This window comes from Physeter macrocephalus, chromosome 19, assembly GCF_002837175.3.
Source record: "Physeter macrocephalus isolate SW-GA chromosome 19, ASM283717v5, whole genome shotgun sequence".
Taxonomy (NCBI): domain Eukaryota; kingdom Metazoa; phylum Chordata; class Mammalia; order Artiodactyla; family Physeteridae; genus Physeter; species Physeter macrocephalus.
In genome coordinates, this window is record NC_041232.1 from 4,985,015 (window position 1) to 5,003,640 (window position 18,626).

The 18,626-nt window shown below is 51.6% G+C and overlaps 1 protein-coding gene across 1 annotated transcript; it reads left to right on the forward strand.

The window, feature by feature from the left end:
• The first annotated feature begins 1,213 nt into the window (after positions 1-1,213).
• Positions 1,214-17,234, forward strand: NIPSNAP1 (nipsnap homolog 1). The gene is made up of 10 exons (XM_007122066.3): positions 1,214-1,319; positions 8,851-8,978; positions 9,177-9,222; positions 9,473-9,567; positions 12,711-12,781; positions 12,928-13,068; positions 13,372-13,403; positions 13,765-13,859; positions 15,170-15,253; positions 16,897-17,234. Exons 1-10 carry the CDS (start codon positions 1,222-1,224, stop codon positions 16,959-16,961), a joined length of 855 nt encoding a protein of 284 aa, XP_007122128.1. The 5' UTR covers positions 1,214-1,221; the 3' UTR covers positions 16,962-17,234.
• The last annotated feature ends 1,392 nt before the right edge of the window (positions 17,235-18,626 follow it).

Below are 18,626 nucleotides of genomic sequence, written 5' to 3' on the forward strand. Positions count from 1 at the left end.
CATTGTAGCAACTTTAGAAAACACAAGAAAAAAAATCATAGTTCAAGGCTCACTTCCTTATAGAAGTTATCATTGACCCTCAAAGTCTATATAGGACCTCGAATTTTCTCTTTCCCACTCCCCATTATAAGTCCTCATAGCTCCACATACTTCTTCATAGCCTCTATCACAGTTGGCAAAAAATATGTTTGTGTATATTTTTCACTTATTCAGTAAATATTTAGTATGTCAGGCAGGAGAGGGGAGGGGAGGGGTAGGCCTAAGGCCTTTGCCCAGGAGGTTAGTACCAGTTTGATTTTGTCTCCCTGGCCAGGCCTTAAGTTCCAAGAGGGCTGGGGGCTTGTTCTGGACGCCTTTGGTGTCTCAGAGCTAACCACATGGCCTAGCCACGTGGACTCAATATTTGCTGAAGGAATCACAGAATCAAATCCTGTCCTCACTCCTCCACCCCAGGCACACCACGCTGACCGTCAGCGTCAGCCTCAGCGGGTGGACATTCTTTTAGGCACACATCCAGTCTCTCTGGAAGTTATTGGGCTCCTGGGCCTCCCTGTGGGGTCTGCAGGCCCTCTGCTCCTGCTGAGGTCTGTGACCTGGGGGACTGTGGGCCAAGAGGAGACTAGTTTGGAAGTTAGGCACAAGACCTGGGCAGAGCAGGAGAAGGGCGTGGGGCCCCAGGAGGCCCAGGCAGCGATGGTAGGGGGGATGGAAAGGGAAAAGGAGATGATGGAGAGAAAGTGTCCCTGCAACCCAGAGCCTTGTCCAGCTGTCTTAAATTGTTAGGGGTTTTTCCTTTCATAATGTGATAAACGCTATCTGTGCCGCCCCCCCACCCCCCGCCCAGGAACGCACAGGCGCACATAACTGTATACGATTTCAGGGGGCTTACTCACCCTCTGCCGCTCATCCTTGAGTTGCCCCGTTAAGAACCCCTGGTATTATTGTTCAACGCTCCCATTTTACCGGGGTGGACACTGAGGCCCAGAGTGGGCAAAGGGTTTGCTCCAGGTCATAGACCAAGTCTGTAGCAGAGCTGCAGAGGCTCAGAGGACAAGAATCCGGACTTCTGCCCAGCATCTAAATTGCTGAATGCACAGGAATTACACCCACCTGTCTGGGTGGAGAGGGGGCGGGCGACCAGGTGGGGCGGGGCTTACTAACGTTCCACCTCCTTTGCCGGGTTCGGGGGCGGGGCCTTCCTCTAACCAGCAGCGCTCCAACATGGCTCCGCGTCTGTGCAGCATCTCTGCGGCGGCTCGGCGGCTGCTGGGGCGCCCGGGGCCCGGGGGCCGGGACGTTGCGCCTGTGGCTGCAGCGCGGTATGAGCCGGGCCGGGCCAGGCCAGGCGGGGGCGGCGCGCGTGGGGGGTGCACGCGTGGGGGCCAGGGTCTGGGCTTGGGGGATGGGCAGAGACTCGCGCTTGTAATCTAGTGGTTAGAGGCGGAGCCATGGATAGGAGGTCTGGTCAAAGAACGGGGGAGGTGGGAAAGGTATGCGCAGGGTCTTTGTCCTACTGGGTGCCTGGCTCTGGGCTGAGAATGAAGGATAGGGTGAATGAGAGGGGCAGGTCCTGGGCCCTGGGGAGTGGGAGCTGTCAGAGGGCAGGAGGAGTGGCCCCTTCCCAGGCCTTTGCGGTGATTGTGAGACAGTTCCCCTGGGGGCTTCTAGGAGAGGCAGCACCTCCTTCCGGAAGTTCTGGGGGTAAGAGATATGGGGAGCAATGGGAGATCTCTAAAGGCCGTGGCTGCACAGATCCTTTGCTCCCCAACCCTGAACAGTAGAAGTGGGGCAAAGGAGGCCTGAGAAAGGATGGGAGTTGCCCAAGGTCACTCCCCCTGCCATTCTGTGGCGGCACTGGGTCTAGACCCAGGCCTCCTGACACCCCTGTGCTCTTTGCACCACAGCTGGTGGCCTCCTGGGAGAGGGAGGCTGGCTGGGCCATGGGCTGGGCCTGGGCTTTTTTTTGGTCCCTGCTCTGGGCTGAGGCAGGGCTGGACCTCCCTGACTGGCCCTGGGTGGCCCCTCCCTTCTCCGTCTCTAGCACTCTGTACTTCCCCCATCTCTGCTCTTACCACCCTGTACACACTTGTCTGTCCCTGCCACTAGAGCATCACCTCATATTTCTGTTTCCCCAACCCCTGGCATAGGGCTCACAACAGTGTATGCTCAAGAACATTGGCCAAAGAAGTGAGGACACCTGTCCCCCCACCTGTGGAAAGGAGGGGTCTGTCCTGCCCAGCAGCGCAGGCATGAAGCTGCAGACTTCTGTTAGGCTTTGCTGTGAGATGTTCTAGAGTGCTGTGCAGTGGGGGTCAGGGGAGGCTGGGAAAGAGGAGCCAGGCATGTGCCCCCAACCTGACTGCCCAGTAATTGGGGAGAAAGCTGATAACATGGAGAGAGCCTAGAGTTTGCCCAGCACCAGCACATCTAACTCAGCCTTTTTCAGTGGGGTGACCTTGCATGAGTCATTTGGCCTCTTGAAGTCTCAGATTCCTAATCTGTAAAATGGGGGTGATAAAGTAGGATGTATTTCATAGAGTTGTTGAGGATTAACAAGGCCATGCGACTTACCTAGCCCCTGGTGAATTTGCTGCAAATGTTGCCCCTCCCCCAAACCTGTGTCTCAAGCAATTTCTTCATGAGCCCCCAAGATGTCAGGGCTGAAGGGGCTTCTGGGAGATCACCTCCTTTGAGCCCCTTGTTTTCCAGATAAGGAAATGGAAGCTGGGGGCAGGACCACACTTCCCCCGGGTTACAAAATTGGTTGGTGGTAAAGCCATTTGTGTGGTGAATAGCCAGAGGCCACAAAAGGAGCATGGGACATGAAGGCAGTCTGCTGCTCCTCACTTATCTACTCTTTAACCTTGGATGGGGCACTGAACCTCCATGATCCTTGCTTTCCTTCTCTGTAAAGTGGGGATGGGGATCCCTGCCTGGTGTTTTTCGTAGGATTGCTGTGCAGGTACTTGGATTAATAATTATGAAGTCCCTAAAGGACTGCTTCAAAGTTACTTACTCCCTGGTCCCACCTTGGATACCTGGGAATCCTGCCGACCCTCCATCTGCCCCGTATCTCTCTGGAGTCACTAGAGGGGCCATCTGGCCTCTGAGCTTTGGAGTCCGCTGGGGTATAGACACAGTGTGGGCTTTGAAATCGGATAGACCTGGATTGGAATCCTCTTGGCCATTGATTAATTGTTCTCGAATAAGGCCTGGTACATCTCTGAGCCTCATTTTTCTCTATTTTGTTTTTGAGCCTCATTTTTCTCAACATATTGTGAGGATCAGTTCTCAGCACATAGAAAGTGCTCAGTACACAGCAGTTGCTACCGCTGCATCAGTAATGCTCTCATTAACAGAACTTTAGTTCTTCCGGTTTGTCTTCTAAAGACACACTTCAGGAACAATAAGCAGAAATGTGGCCCCTTTCTTTTTTAAAAAAAATTTTATTTATTATTTTTCGCTGCATTGGGTCTTCGTTGCTATGCACGGGCTTTCTCTAGTTGTGGCGAGCAGGGGCTGCTCTTCGTTGCAGTGTGCGGACTTCATTGCCATCGCTTCTCTCGATGTGGAGCACAGGCTCTAGGCACGTGGGCTTCAGTAGTTGCAGCATGTGGGCTCAGTAGTTGCGGCGCACAGGCTCTAGGGCACATGGGCTTCAGTAGTTGTGGCACGCTGGCTCAGTAGTTGTGGTACACAGGCTTAGTTGCTCCACAGCATGTGGAATCTTCCCAGACCAGGGCTCGAACCCATGTCCCCTGCATTGGCAGGCAGATTCTTTTTTTTTTTTTTTTTTTTAATTTATTTATTTATTTATTTTTGACTGTGTTGGGTCTTCATTGCTGCGTGTGGGCCCTCTCTAGTTGCAGTGAGCGGGGTCTACTCTTCATTGTGGTGTGTGGGCTTCTTATTGCTGTGGCTTCTCTTGTTGTGGAGCACAAGCTCTAGGCACGTGGGCCTCAGTAGTTCTGGCATGTGAGCTCAGTAGTTGTGGCTCGCAGGCTCAGTAGTTGTGGCGCATGGGCTTAATTGCTCCGCAGCATGTGGGATCTTCCTGGACCAGGTATCGAACCAGTGTCCCCTGCATTGGCAGGCAGATTCTTAACCAGTGTGCCACCAGGAAAGTCCTGTGGCCCCTTTCAGCCAACTCAAAACAGAAGAGTGTTTCAGGAATGTGCACAGAGCCAAACTTCCTAGCATATCGATCTAAAACATTCCAGAGCATTTTCATGTGGTGAGGCACCAGACCGTTGATCCCTATTGAGAGTGCAAATTTGTCTCAAGAGTTCTCATCTGGGACAGATATTTACTGAGCAACTCCCATGCTAAAAGCATTGTGCTGGTACCCTGAGGGGTGGAGAACGTCAGCTCTGGGCTTCCGGTGTGGCTAGGGAGACTGGCTAGGGAGATGAGGGCGAAATAGGAGAGGTTTTTTGTTTTTTTTTTTTTTTTTTTTTTTTTTGGCCGAACCCCACATGTGGGATATAGTTTCCCTGACCAGGGATCTAACCTGTGCCCCCTGCAGTGGAAGCACAGAGTCTTTTTTTTTTTAATTGGAGTATAATTGCTTTACAATATTGTGTTAGTTTCTACTGTACAGTGAAGTGAATCAGCTATATGTATACATATATCCCCTCCCTCTTGGACCTCCCTCCCTGCCCCCCCTCCAGCCCCTGAGCCACCCTACCCATCTAGGTCATCACAGAGCACCGAGCTGAGCTCCCTGAAGCACAGAGTCTTAACCACTGGACCCCCAGGGAAGTCCCAGGAGAGATGTGTTTATGGATGGGGGTTGAACTGGTTTTTCTAGGCCTAAGGGGCATTCTTCTTTTTTTTTTTTTTTAATTTATTTAATTTATTTTATTTTTTGGCTGCATTGGGTCTTCATTGCTGCGCGCAGGCTTTCTCTAGTCGCGGTGAGCGGGGGCTACTCTTCATTGCGGTGCACAGGCTTCTCATTGCGGTGGCTTCTCTTTGTTGCAGAGCTCGGGCTCTGGGCGCGCAGGCTTCAATAGTTGTGGCATGAGGGCTCAGTAGTTGTGGCTCGCGGGCTCTAGAGCACAGGCTCAGCAGTTGTGGCACACGGGCTTACTTGCTCCGCGGCATGTGGGATCTTTCTGGACCGGGGCTCGAACCCGTGTCCTCTGCATTGGCAGGCGGGTTCTTTATCACTGCCACCAGGGAAGCTCCACTCTTGGGGCTTAATATATTCTTAATATAGTTTAGATACCAGAATCTTTGGTGTTTCTGGGATGATTTACTGAGATTACATGAAAAAAAGAAGGAAAGAAAGTAAGTTGGGACTGCCTTAGAGCAGTGATTCTTGGGCCTGAGTGTGCATCATAATCCCTTGGCAGGCTTGTTAAAACCCAGATTGCTAGGCCCACCCCCAGAGTTTCTGTTGCATTGGGTCTGGGATGGGGCCTGAAAACTTCTAACATGTTCTCAGGTGTTGCTAACGATAGGGAATCTTGGCTCTGTGGTCACCAAATTTAAGAGGGAATTGGGGACTTCCCCGGCAGTCCAGTGGTTAAGACTCCACACTTCCACTGCTGGGGGCATGGGTTCAGTCCCTGGTCGGGGAACTAAGATCCCACATGCTGCATGGGGCGGCCAAAAAAATAAATAAATAAAAATTTTAAAAAAGGGGAATTGACTATGGAAAGCTTGGCAAAATAGATTAGAACTAGAATCCCAAGTGGAGACATCCAGCCTTGTTTTATGGGCAGTAGGGATCCATAGAAGATTTTCAAGTGGACGAATAGCATCACAACCATGGTGCATTACAAAATTGATGGCAGGTTAGGAAAAAAGGGAAAGAATGGGAGCCAGGAGTTCAGTTAGGAAGTTAAGTAGGAAGAGTGATATTAGCTGCACCGCCATGTCGGCCCCATTCTCTACAAGGAGATCTTATTGCTCGTATTTTATGGATGAGGTAAATGAGGCTCAGAGAGATGACGCTGGGCTGGGATTAGTCCTGCATTTGTCCAGAACCTGTGTCCTTAAGTACTAATTCTGCTGGTGGTGGTGGGGATGGAAAGGGCCCCTGAGTCCCGAGTCCACACTCTGAGCTAAGGTCCACACTTTCTCTCCTTTCTTACCTCTCAGATTTCATCATTTTCATGCACCTCTGTCTTAGCTCCCCCCACACGCCTGCACTCATTCCCCAAACGTGGTCTGAGCATGTGCCACATCCCCAGCACTGTTCTAGGCACTGGGAATACAGCAGGGATACACGAGACAGACAAGATCCCTATCCTCCTGGGGGTCTGCTTCTAGTGGGAGACAATAAACAAGGCACATAATAAGCAAAAAAATTCTATAATGTGTTAGAAGGAGCTACAGAAAAATAGAGAGCAGGGTGAGAAGAGTTGGGGAGTTCAGGGACAGGAGAATGTTGTGATTTCACTGAGAAAGTGAAATTTGAACTCTTGAAAATGTGAGCCCTCGGATGCTAGCTTCAAGTTCAGACCCTGCCCTGGGATATTCTTGGGGCCTGTAGAAAAGATCTTTAGAGATAGGCTGCTCTACCCTGCTCTTTTGACACGTGGGGAAACGGAGACCCAGAGGCAGGAAAGATTAGACAGTGGTGGGAGGAGATGGGAGCCCATCAGAGCTCCTGGACCCCCTCACTCCCCAGCCCCTGGGGTCCCAGGCTCTCTTTTCAGGGCCGGACACTTGGCTGTTTATCTTGGTCAGTGCTGATGTTAATAAATTACTCAAAGCCCAGTCCTTGAGCAAAGGTCTTGGTTGACATATAGTAGGAATGGCTGCCTTCCCTGTCACCACCCCTTCCAGTGGAAGCAGCCTCTCTACATTCAAACCAAAGGTCAGGTCCCTCTGCCAGTGGCTTTGTTAAAAACACCTGGTTCTTCACAGTATCTACCTGATGCTAGTTCCCGAGATTGGTGCCAGACCTGAGGTGGGGCTGACTTTAGAGGAAAGAGCTCTGGGTTCTTTCCTGAGCTCTCTGCCCCTGATTTGCTATGTGACCTGGGGACAAGTTTCTTAACCCTCCCACCTCCGACCTTCTATTTTCTCATCTTGAAAATGGGGGCATTAATAATATCAACATTATGATATCCTTACATAGATTCAGCAGGATCATGTTAAGCTGATCACAGGTCCCTGGCACAGAGGATATCCTCAGCCAACATTAGCCATAGTGAGGCTCCCTTATTCTGGTCCCAAATTTTTCACAGACTACATCGACCATCTGATGATAACTGTCTGTTTTTTGTTAATGAAGCAAATACACACAAAATGATAGAAAGCCTATGAATCTGGAAATACTTTAAACAGGTTTTTTTTACCTTTACAAAAAATTATAATGAATAACGAAAAGTGTAACCATCTTCCTCTTCCCTCTCCCAGGTAAGCAGTATTAACAGTTTGGGACTGGGAGTTCCTGGGCAGTTCAGTGGTTGGGACTCGGCACTTTCACTGCTGTGGCCCGGGTTCAGTCCCTGGTAGGGGAACTAGGATCCCACAGGCTGCTTGGCGTGGCCAAAAACCAACCAACCAACCAACAAACAAAAAGCAGTCTGGGACAGATTGTTACTTATCTTACTCTATGTTTATATAAATATTTCACCACTTTAAGATGCTTTTTAAATTTTATCAATCCCAGTACTTGCTCCATATTTTGGAGAAAAGCAGTACTTTGATTTGCAAAACGTTTATCCTAGCCACAGAAAAGGCTTGAAAAAGGAGAGGACTTGCTGATGGGGCCCCCACTGCCAGACTCCTTGGCTAGAAATCATCCAGCGGGAGGCTAATGTTTCAGACCTGGCTACAAGCTGTACCTTGCTGTTAAGTAAGATGATTTACCACCTCTGGCAGCCTAAAAGTAATCCCCACCCCTGCTGGGACCTTGTATGGGGAGTGCAGTTATGATCTGGCAGGACCTGGTGGTTGGACCCCCTGCTCTGAACAAGGCACGTCATTCATTCATTCATTCTCACAGCAACATAGCAATGTGCACAGGGCAGATATTTGTCAATTAAGTGTTGGCTGGATGAGTGAATGAATCTTGCCTTGTGATGCCTTTGACCCCCTCTACCTGCCTTTATCTGCCAAATCAGCCCTGGAGATTTGGAGACTGGCCAGATCACATCCTCTGGAGAGCCAGCCCAGACTTCCAGAGGCCAAGTTCAGGCTCACACATCTGGGCTCTCCCAGAGACCTCTGGCTGTAACTGTGTTCCAAGGTCCACTTCTCCCAGCAGACTGTGACCTCCTCAAGGACAAAGTGTGCTTGTCTTGGGCTCTCCATTTGTGGGGCTGGGATTGGGCACAGGCCAGGTGTAGTGTGAGCACCAGGGAGGACGGTGAGTGCAGCCCTCTCGTCAGAAGGGACAGAAATTGCAAAGAAAGCACAGAGTGAAAGAGCCTAGTATGTTCAGGGAGAAGCATAGCTGGAGAGCAGGATACACAGGTGGGGGATGGACAGGATGGGAGGCTGCCAAGGTAGGTTGGGCTGTCATGGGCTTAGGACATCAGGCAAGATGGGTGCGGGGTTGATCCTCTTGGCAAGGGATGCAGTTGTGTGGTCCAAGTGGAGGACCTCTTGGAAAGGGGTGAAGCGGAGGCAGGCTGGAGAGAGAGGCGGGAGGTGGGGCTGCCTCTCCTGGCCTCCTGAGGCTCCGCAGAGCTTCACGAAGCGAACTGGGCAGCCAGGATCTCTGTAGAAAGGACCAGCTGTGCTCAGCTGGCTCCAATGACATGACATCTTCTGGAGCTGCCATGGGATTCTGTGGCTGCATTCCCAGAAATGTGTGTCACTAGCCTTGGGGAGCAAGGCGTCTGAGCAGATGTAAGCAGGTCTCCCCCGAACTCCTCTGTCCTGCAGCTTCTATTCCAAGGACAATGAAGGCAGCTGGTTCCGTTCTCTGTTCGTACACAAGGTGGATCCCCGGAAGGACGCCCACTCCACCCTGCTGTCCAAGAAGGAGACCAGCAACCTCTACAAGATCCAGTGTGAGTGGCTGCTGAGTTGGCCAGCCCTCCCTCCCTGGGCCTCTGGGGGCCTGCAAGGCTCTGGCTGGGACTTGAGAGGGTCTGGGACATCCTGAGCTGTCCTGGGAGCCCAGGCCCTGTGGGGCTACCCCAGCACAGCTCCCCACAGACACCCTGCTCCCCCTCGCTTCACCTCCTGCTCTCTGTCCTCTGTTGCAGTTCACAATGTGAAGCCCGAGTGTCTGGATGCCTACAACAGCCTGACGTGAGCTGACCCTAACCCTAACCCTCCTGTCCCAGTCCCTGCTTGGGTGGGGGCCTCTATCCCCGCCCTGTTCTCCATGCAGAAATCCCGGGGGGTGTAGATTTCAGAGCCACAAGTCCTCTCATGCAGCCTCTGCATCTTAGAGATGGGGAGACTGAGGCCCAACTCTGCGGGCCTGAGTTGGAAGCCTCATCTCAGGGGCTCTGGTGGCTGATGTGAGCCCTCCCCCTTCTCTGTGCCCCTCCCACAGGGAGGCTGTGCTGCCCAAGCTGCACCTGGATGAGGATTACCCCTGCTCGCTCGTGGGCAACTGGAACACATGGTACGGGGAGCAGGACCAGGCAGGTGAGATGCCCACCCCCCAGCGCCACTGCTGCCCAGCCCAGGTGGCTGCCCTCCACTCCCTCTGCAGCGGCACCCCGAGGGGTCTTTCTAAGTGCAGCCCCCGTCAGCTCACTCCCCTGCCAAACATCTCTGGTGGCTCCCTCTGCCCTTGGGGTGCCCCCACGAGTCTCTCGAGCCCTTCCCTGCCCAGCGTCAAGCCTTGTCTCGCCACGTCCTCCTGCTCGCTGCACCATCCCACCCAGGACTTCTTTCTGTTTTTCAGATGGATAGTTTTTCCCTCTAGTTCCACGCTCTTGTTCATGCTGTTTCGTCAGCCTGAAGCATTCTTTCTCCCTTGCCTCCTCTACCTGGCTCACTCCTCTACTCACCTTTTATTTTGGTGTAGCTATCACCTCCTCCTGGAGGCCTCCCCTGATTCCCTCCACCCCAGCTGGGTGAGGCACCTCTCCTGGCTCCCCAGCCCCCAGGACTTGCCTCTTCACAGCCCTGATCATGTGCCCTGTTCTGTGTGTCTCCCCATGGAGGTGGTGAGTTCCAGGAGGGCGGGGGCCCTGCCTTTCTTCACCACTGAACCCCCGGTATGCCGTACATATTTGTGGAATAAAAGGGACTCTTGTCTGAGCGGGTTCCTTACAGCTTCCCAGCGGTACCCCAAGCACGCCCCATCCCACCCCAACATGCCCACCTCAGTTGGCACCAGCTGTGAGGACCCACACATGAATTTGGTTTACTCACAGCATCCCAGCCACTTACAGGGGCCTTGGCATTTAGATCTGCACTGTCCAGGAAAGTAACCACTAACCACATGTAGCTACTTAAATTTAAATTGGGTAAAGTTAAACAAAATGAAAAATTCAGTTCCTCAGTCACACTAGCCACATTTCAAGTGCCCATTGATAGAAATATGTGTCTCGTGGCTACCATCTTGGATGGCATAGCTGTAGAACTTTCCCATCATAGTAGAAAGTCCTTTTGGACAGTGCTGATTAGACTGCGTACAGCACAGGGAGCTCCTCTGGTGCAGCCCTGATAGAGGGTCCTCTATGCTTCCCTTGAACACTCACAGCTATGGGGAGCTCACTACCTCATAAGCCAACTTATCTCATCCTTCAACTGCCCTGATAATTGTATGTGTTTTGTTTGTTTGTTTGTTTTTTAAATCTGTGATCTGCAGTTAGGTAGATTCTCTTCATCATTTATTCTGTTTCAGTAGCAGTCACTGACTCATTGTTAGTGGGGTAAGAGAAAAGCTGTCTTCCGTTCCAGCCCCTACAGTTTTCCCATTTTAGGTACAACCTAATCAGTTCCAGCAGTACTTCTTGGATTCTTCTAAGTATCTGCTAATTGAGAAATGAACTTTGAGGAATGGGAGCGTGAATTTTAAAGCATGTCCTATATTTTGTGTATCTTGAGGGGTTGTCCCCTATGTAGAATCATCTGGGGAGCAGATCCACTGAGCCACCCCCTGGGAGTAGGGCTCAGGAATCTACATTTTAATGAATTTGTAGATTCGTTTTTTTTGTAAAAAAACCTCCAATCCATCTTCTAGATGGAACACTATCGTTAGAAAATTCTTTCTTCTCATGGGCCTTGGATGCCCTCCTTGTAACTTTTACCTCTTGGCCCCTAGAATTAGGCTAATGCCTCTTCCACAGGTCAGCATTCCTGGTCTTAATAGACTGCCATCCATACAGTACTTTTGCTGTTTCCCTTGGGAAAGAGGTCTTTAAACCACAGGGTCAGACCATTTTGCAGATGGGAAAATCAAGGCAGAGATGGAGTCAAAAGGCAGGTGAGCGACCAGCTGGGGATAAGTAACAAGAGTCTGAAATGCCAAGCCACTGGCCAGCCCAATGCTCTCAGCCTTAGCCTGCCCAATTGACCTTTTGGGGACCTTGCTCCCTTGGCCCCAGCCATGCTCCCAAGCATGATAAGACTGTTCCTTCTCTTGCACACAGACTAGGTTTCTTTATTACTGGAAGGTGTATCAGGGTTTTCCTGGGGCTGCTGTAAAAAGTACCAACTACTGGTGGGCTTAAAACAACAGAAATCTATTCTTTCAAATCCTGGAGCCCAGAAGTCTGAAATCAAGGTGTCGGCAGGGGCATGCTCCCTCCAAAAGCTCTTGGCGAGAATCTTTTCTTGCCTTTTCCAGCTTCTAGTGGTGGCTAGAAATCCTTGGCACTCCTTGGCTCACAGATGCATTGCTCCAATCTCTGCCTCCTTAGTCACATGGTGTTCTCCCTGGGTGTCTGTCTTCACGTGGTGTTGCCCTCTGTGTCCAAGTCTCCCTCTTCTTATAAGGACATCAGTCATTGAATTTAGGGCCCACCCAATATGACCTCACCTTAGCTTGACTACGACTAGAAGGACCCTATTTCAAATAAGGTCACATTCTGAGGTTCTGGGTTGGCATGAATTTGGGGGTGGGGGTGGAGGACACTATTTAACCCAGTACAGAGACTGTGATAAAAAATGCAAACGGTTCAAAGAGTTTGCAATGAAAAGTAAGCCTCCCTCCTGCCTGTGAACCCCAGGCCTCAGTTCTTTGCCCCAAGAGCATCTCCTGTCACAATCTCGATGGCTCTCCATCGAGACGTGGTGCATAGACCAGCATCTCTGGATATGTTCCTCCCCATCTAAACACATGTGGTACCATACCTCACATGCTGTTCTGTTCCTTAGTTTTCTTCCTTTAATTCAGTGTTTTGGAGGCATCCATCTCTGCCCATCAGACCTACCCCTTCCTTTGGCCCAGCCTGTCCCTCACAGGCCTGGTGCTCTGCTTTATGCATGCGCAGCTCCTAGGGTACAAGTTCACGTCTGATCCTCTTGTTGCTACTTAAAGAATTTTGGGTGGGAGCGTTATTCTCATTTTCAAGATGAGGACATTGAGGCCTAGAGGGGTCAAAGGCCACCTGGCAGAGCTGCAGCTCAAACCTAGGTCTCCGGGGCTTGTGTCTGGCTTTTCCCCCTTCCTAGAGCTGCCCCCGCCAAGGCAGAGGGAACTCAGAGAGTCCTGGTGCTATAGGGAACCAGGCTGGAGCCTCCCCTTTTACATACACACCTAACCAGCCTCGGGGTAAGCAGGGCAGGGTCCCCGCAGCCCCCTGACCTGTACCCTCCTCCCTGCCCCCCAACAGTGCACCTGTGGCGATTCTCAGGTGGCTACCCAGCCCTCATGGACTGCATGAACAAGCTCAAAAACAACAAGGTATGTTGGCATCCACTCGGCAAACCTCTCTGGGTGCTGGTTCTGGCTCAGCCCTGTGCTGGGGGGCTGCCTCCGTCACCCTGTGGGACACACCAATGGGGCCGAGGCACTTCCTGGCTGCCGTGCCCAAACCACCATGCCCGCAGGAGTACCTGGAGTTCCGAAAGGAGCGGAGCCAGATGCTGCTGTCCAGGAGGAACCAGCTGCTCCTCGAGTTCAGCTTCTGGAACGAGCCACAGCCTAGAGCCGGCCCCAACATCTACGAGCTGAGGACGTACAAGCTCAAGGTGCCTCCCCCGCCAGCTCCCCGCCTGTCTCCCACCCTTCCTGCAGCAGCGCTGCTTTCCTGATACCCTGAGGTGGGCAGGCCTGGTGCCCCAGCAACTAGATTGGGGCTTCTGGCCCCAGAACAGAGGTGTGTGTGCATGTGTGCACATGTGCACACCCAGGCGTGAGTCAGGGCCCCATGAATAAGGTGAAGCGGCTCCAGGAGCTGCAGAGACATGACAGTTTCCCATCCCCACCCAACAGTGATGCTTGAAATAGCAGAAGGGGGCTCATTCGCCTCCTCTGCTCTGGTTCTCTTTCAGCCGGGAACCATGATCGAATGGGGGAACAACTGGTGAGTGGTGGTTCTGGGGAGTTGGGGGAACCCTGCCCACCTGCCCCATCAAGGCCCCTAGTGGGCCACCTTTCCTAGGGCCCTGTAGCAGTGAACCTGTCATCCTCCATGCCATCTCCAGGAGATGGTGATGATCCAACCAGGGGGGTGAGGATCCTCTAGACCACTGTGGTAGAACACCCAGCCAGCGGCTACACCTCTGTCACCCTGGTCCCTGATCATTTCTGAGAGCCAAGGGCCCTACCTCAGGCTCCTCCCTTGATGTGTAACTGAGAAACACATCAAACACAGCCTGGGAACACCCCGGAGGGCCCTTTGCACCGGCCCTGGCCTCTGCCCCACACTTTTCTGCCATCCCCAGGGCTCGGGCCATCAAGTACCGGCAGGAGAACCAGGAGGCAGTGGGCGGCTTCTTCTCGCAGATAGGAGAGCTCTACGTTGTGCACCATCTCTGGGGTAGGCTGGGGACCCTCCAGGACCCTCTGTGGCCCCCTTTCTCCGCTCTCAGTCCATGTCAACAATGCGAATACATTAGTGCCCTTGTGGAGCTTACATTCCAGCAGAGGGAGACACCACCTCAGACATAAAGTAACAAAAAAGATAATTTCGGATTATTACAAATCATAAAGAGAGAGGGAGAAATAATGAAGAAAAATATGGGAAGCTTCATTGGCTTAGATAGACTAGAACACCTCTCTAAGGAGGTGAAATGTAAGCTCAGCTAAAGAATGAGGAGTCAGCTGTGAATTGCCAGGGAAGGGTATTCCAAGTAGAGAGAACAACATGTGCAAAGGCCCTGCGGTGGGGAAAGGCCTTCAGGGTTTTGAGGAGTGCAAAGGAGGCCTGTGTGGAGGGAGTGGGGAAGAGAGTGGGAAGATGTGGATCGGCCAGGTTAGACTGGGTCTTGGCAGGCTATGGGGATGAGATGAGTTGGGATTTATTCTTTTTCTTTTTCTCTTTTTTTTTTTTTTTTTGGCTGCACTGCGAGGCTTGAGGGATCTTAGTTCCCCAACCAGAGATCGAACCCAATCGCCCTGCACTGGAAGTGCAGAGTCCTAACCACTGGACCATCAGGGAATTCCCGGGGTTTATTCTAACTTCAGCGGCCGACTGCTGCAGCATTTCAAGCAGCATGAAATGACCTGATTTGTGTTCTAATGGTTCCTCTGGCTGCCATGTGCTTTGTTGGGAGCACTTTGTAGGGGAGCAAGAGAGGATGTGGGGCATCAGGAGATGGTTATAGTAGCTCAAGGGGGAGAGGATGGTGGCCTGGCCTAAGGTGGTGACAATGAGGATGCTGAGAAGTCCACAGATTCATTGGTCTGGAGGTGGAACCAATGGGACTGGTGGATGAATTGTCTGTCTGGGGTGGGGGAGGAAGAGAGAACCCCAGGACTCCAAGACTCCTGTTTGAGCAGCTCTGTGTTGCTTACTGAGACCCTTGGAGGAGCAGGTTGGAGAGTCAGGAGTGTACTTTTGGTCCTTAGAAGTGTTACCTTTGAGACACTGACACATCTGAGTGGAAATGTCAAGTGGACACTGGATAGTCGAGTTTAGAGCTCAAGGGAGAGTTCTGGGCTGGAAATACACAAGAAATGTACTGATTGGATGAGATTGTCAAAGCAGACAGTGTTTGCTAACAATTGGAGGCATCTGGGGAGGAAGAGACAGCAGGGCAGGGTTTGGGGCAACAGAAGGAGGGCCTTGTGCTGCGTACAGGCTCAGATCCTCTGTGCCTCAGGAATGAGCCTATGCCTTCCCCACAGCCTATAAAGACCTGCAGTCTCGGGAGGAGACCAGAAATGCTGCCTGGAGGAAGAGGGGCTGGGACGAAAATGTCTACTACACAGGTGAGCACCTCCTCTGAGGTCATCTGCCAAGAGGCCTATCTGAGGATGGAATCCCCTCTGCAAGTAGATCTGACCTCGTCTGATTACCTCTCGTGACGGAGAACTCACTTTCAGGACAATGAGTTAGTAGGTTCCTGTCCTGGCGGCATGCTCCCTGGGATGCAGGCTGTCCTTCGTGAGTGCTCTAAGGGGCAGTAACACAGCCAGGTGGTCCCTGCTTCAGAGAAGTGTTGTAGTTGAGCACACAGTGTGACCTTGGGCCTGGTTCTTCACCTCACTGATGCTGTTTTCAATCTGTAAGGTGGCAGTGGTGAGAATGCCTCCCTCAGAGGGCTGGAGGGAGGGTTCCAGGAGCTAATTTATGAAAAGTGCTTGGCCTAGACTCTGGCGCAGAGGAGGCGCACAGTCAATTTTTTCGAGCAAGTTTTTTGCCTATAGCATTTGCCACTTTGCCAGGACCCCTGGGAACCACCTGGAGTCAGTAGGTGCTGGGTGAGCACTCACTGTGTACCAGGGACTGTGGTGGACGGGAGTTGGAAGGCAGAGAATGCCCTGCCCTTAAGGAACTTTCAGCTGAGCTTCCACACTTACCAGCTGGTGTGTGGGAGAATGCATCTCCTGAAGGAGTTAGCGGGAGCCTCGCTCTTCCAAGTGTGGTCCCAAATGACAGTGTCAGCATCCCCTGGAAGCTTGTTAGAAATGCCCAATCTCAACCCCCTCCCTCCCTGCACTGAATCAAGATCTGCACTTGAACGAGAACTGTAGGTAATTTGTAAGCACGGTAAAGTTTAACTGCACTGAGCAGGAGGAAAGAGTCTGACCTTCTGGGTGACCTTGAGCTGACCCGCTCTGGGCTGCAGCGTCCCCACCTGTAAAATGAGTCAGTTGAACTAAATCAGTGTTTTTCAAACCTTAGCCCCTTGAGGACACCCTCATAGCTTTTGTCCTGCCAGTTTTCTTCTGCTACAATTATTTTCTTGACCTCTTCCTTTAAATCCCCCTGCTTTGTTCTTCACCTAGATTTGTCCTAAGCAATAATATCTGTGAAATCACTTTTAAGCTATGCTGGTTGTTTTTTCACATACATAGGAAATAAATATATAATTACGAAAAATTTTTTTAAATAAATTTATTTATTTATTTTTGGCTGTGTTGGGTCTTTGTTGCTGCACGCAGGCTTTCTCTGGTTGCGGCGAGCCGGGGCTACTCTTTGTTGCAGTGCGCGGGCTTCTTATTGCAGTGGTTTCTCTTGTTGTGGAGGACAGGCTCTAGGCATGTGGGCTTCAGTAGTTGCAGCACGCAGGCTCAGTAGTTGTGGCGCACGGGCTTAGTTGCTACACAGCATGTGGGATCTTCCCGGACCAGGGCTCAAACCCGTGTCCCCTGCATTGGCAGGCAGATTCTTAACTACTGCACCACCAGAGAAGTCCCAATTATGAAAAATTTTAAAAGCTGCCTTTCATCACAGCCTAAGTCCCCTCATATCCCACAGTTTGGGAGATGTGGTGCTCTCCATGGGCCATACCAGGAGAGCAGTGGGGTTTCCCTGTCTCAGCATCCCAGGCCTCCTCCTCCTTCAGGGGCTAGTTTTTCGGGGTTGGCTCACCTCAGCCCCCTCGTGACCTCTGCCTCTCTCTCTGCAGTCCCCCTGGTTCGACACATGGAGTCTCGGATCATGATCCCTTTGAAGATCTCACCTCTCCAGTGATGCTGCTGCTGCCTCCACCTCCTCCCACCTCTCCCTCAGGGTAGCCATGGACAGAGGAGATCCCAGCCCTGATGTCTTGGTTTTCTCTCAGACTCTGTGGACTCTGGGGGTAGTGCTCAGCTCAGAGAAGGGGGAGCTGAAGGATGATGGGGTTCTGAGGACTCACAGCCCTGTCCAGACCCTTCCCACCTTCCCCCCTCACCCGTTCCCCTTGCTGGAAGCAGTTGTTAATTTCTCTGAATGAAGAACAGCAACCTTTTGTGTCTTTTCACATTTTCCCCTAAGATTCCTCATCTCAAGGCCACCAGTCCATAATCATCACCATGGAAATCCTCAGCTTTGCTTAAGTTGCACAAAAGGTAGTGTGTCCAGTGGTTAGAGGTGGGGTGGAAAGGTCAGACCAGGCCAGGCTCTCAGGAATTCCCTGGCCTCTACTGGGCCACCCACTTGCTGGACAGTCTGAGGCAAGTCCTTTCTGCTGGAGAAAAGCCTAGAACTGCCTCAAGAAGCAAAAGGGAAAACCCTCAAGTTAGCTAAGTCAGCAGGACATCCACATATTCCACCCAGAAAGGCTGGGAAAAGGGATGGGAGCTGGGAAGGACCTGGGGGAGGGAAACAGAATGGAACAGGAACCCAGAAGGTAGAACTTAGAACTCAGAACTTGGGTTTGAACTGAAGAATTTGGAATACAGAATTGGGAAGATAGAACAGAGATGACAGAAGACCACTTGGGGAGGGGTTCCTAATACAAGACAGTTGGAGAGAGGTGCATCTCTTTCTTCCCACATAATGAGGTTGAGAACTTGAACAAGTTGTTCCAGCCCTTCTGTGCAGGGAGTGTCTTCTGCCCTCCCTACTGCCCTCCTGCAAGCAGAGTTACGGGCTAGGTCCCGTATTTCCCTCACCCCGCATTCCTTTTCTCCCTCTTCACATTCTTTCAGCCCAACCCTCATTCCACTGGGCCATCAGGTGTGTTGAGTGGGGTCAGTGACTTTGGGGACCTCCTCAGTGACCCCCACACCTCATGAACTTCTGAGTAGCTTGATTCTGCCTCCGTTTCAGGAAAACTAGTGCTGGAGTCACTGATGGAACCAGTTAAATATTTACTATAACCATGGTGTCTTTTCTTCATCTGCAAGGAAATTTGGCAGGTGCCCCAGGCAGGGCCAGCTTCTCAGGTCCACCTGGCTGATCTACCCCACTGGAGGCTATTGCGTTCCCTGAGCTACTTTTGGGGAGTGCCTCCTTCTACGGCAGAAGGAAATACACTGCATAACCAGGGATTCAGGACATCAGTGTTTCTACCTTCAGTTGAGTAGGATTTACTGAACCTCATCAGTACGATTCGTACCAGGGGTAGAAAATACTTGAAGCTGTCAAATGCTGCATTAGATTTCTGACTCTGCCCTAGGGCAAATCGGGCCTAAAATGGGGATGAACTTGTGGGGGAAAAGAGGCCGGATAAGATGGGATTAATGCCCACCTTGACTTGCTGCTCTCGCTAGTGTGGGATGTTCGGGTGAGTATGACAGTGGTTAAGAATCCAGGTTATGGAAGCAAATTCACAAGTGTCCAAATCATGGCACTACTACATTCTTGCGTTATCCTGGGCTCTCGACAATTCATTTAACAAATACTTGGCTGAGCACCTACTTGTTGCTGGGC

What these genes read in the sequence shown, in the direction of transcription:
- NIPSNAP1 (XM_007122066.3), top strand. Translation starts at nt 1,222, where the DNA reads ATGGCTCCGCGTCTGTGCAGCATCTCTGCGGCGGCTCGGCGGCTGCTG. An exon ending in CGGGGAGCAGGACCAGGCAG is followed by an intron (nt 9,568 to 12,710) that starts GTGAGATGCCCA and finishes GCCCCCCAACAG; the next exon opens with TGCACCTGTGGCGATTCTCA. An exon ending in TGAGGACGTACAAGCTCAAG is followed by an intron (nt 13,069 to 13,371) that starts GTGCCTCCCCCG and finishes GTTCTCTTTCAG; the next exon opens with CCGGGAACCATGATCGAATG.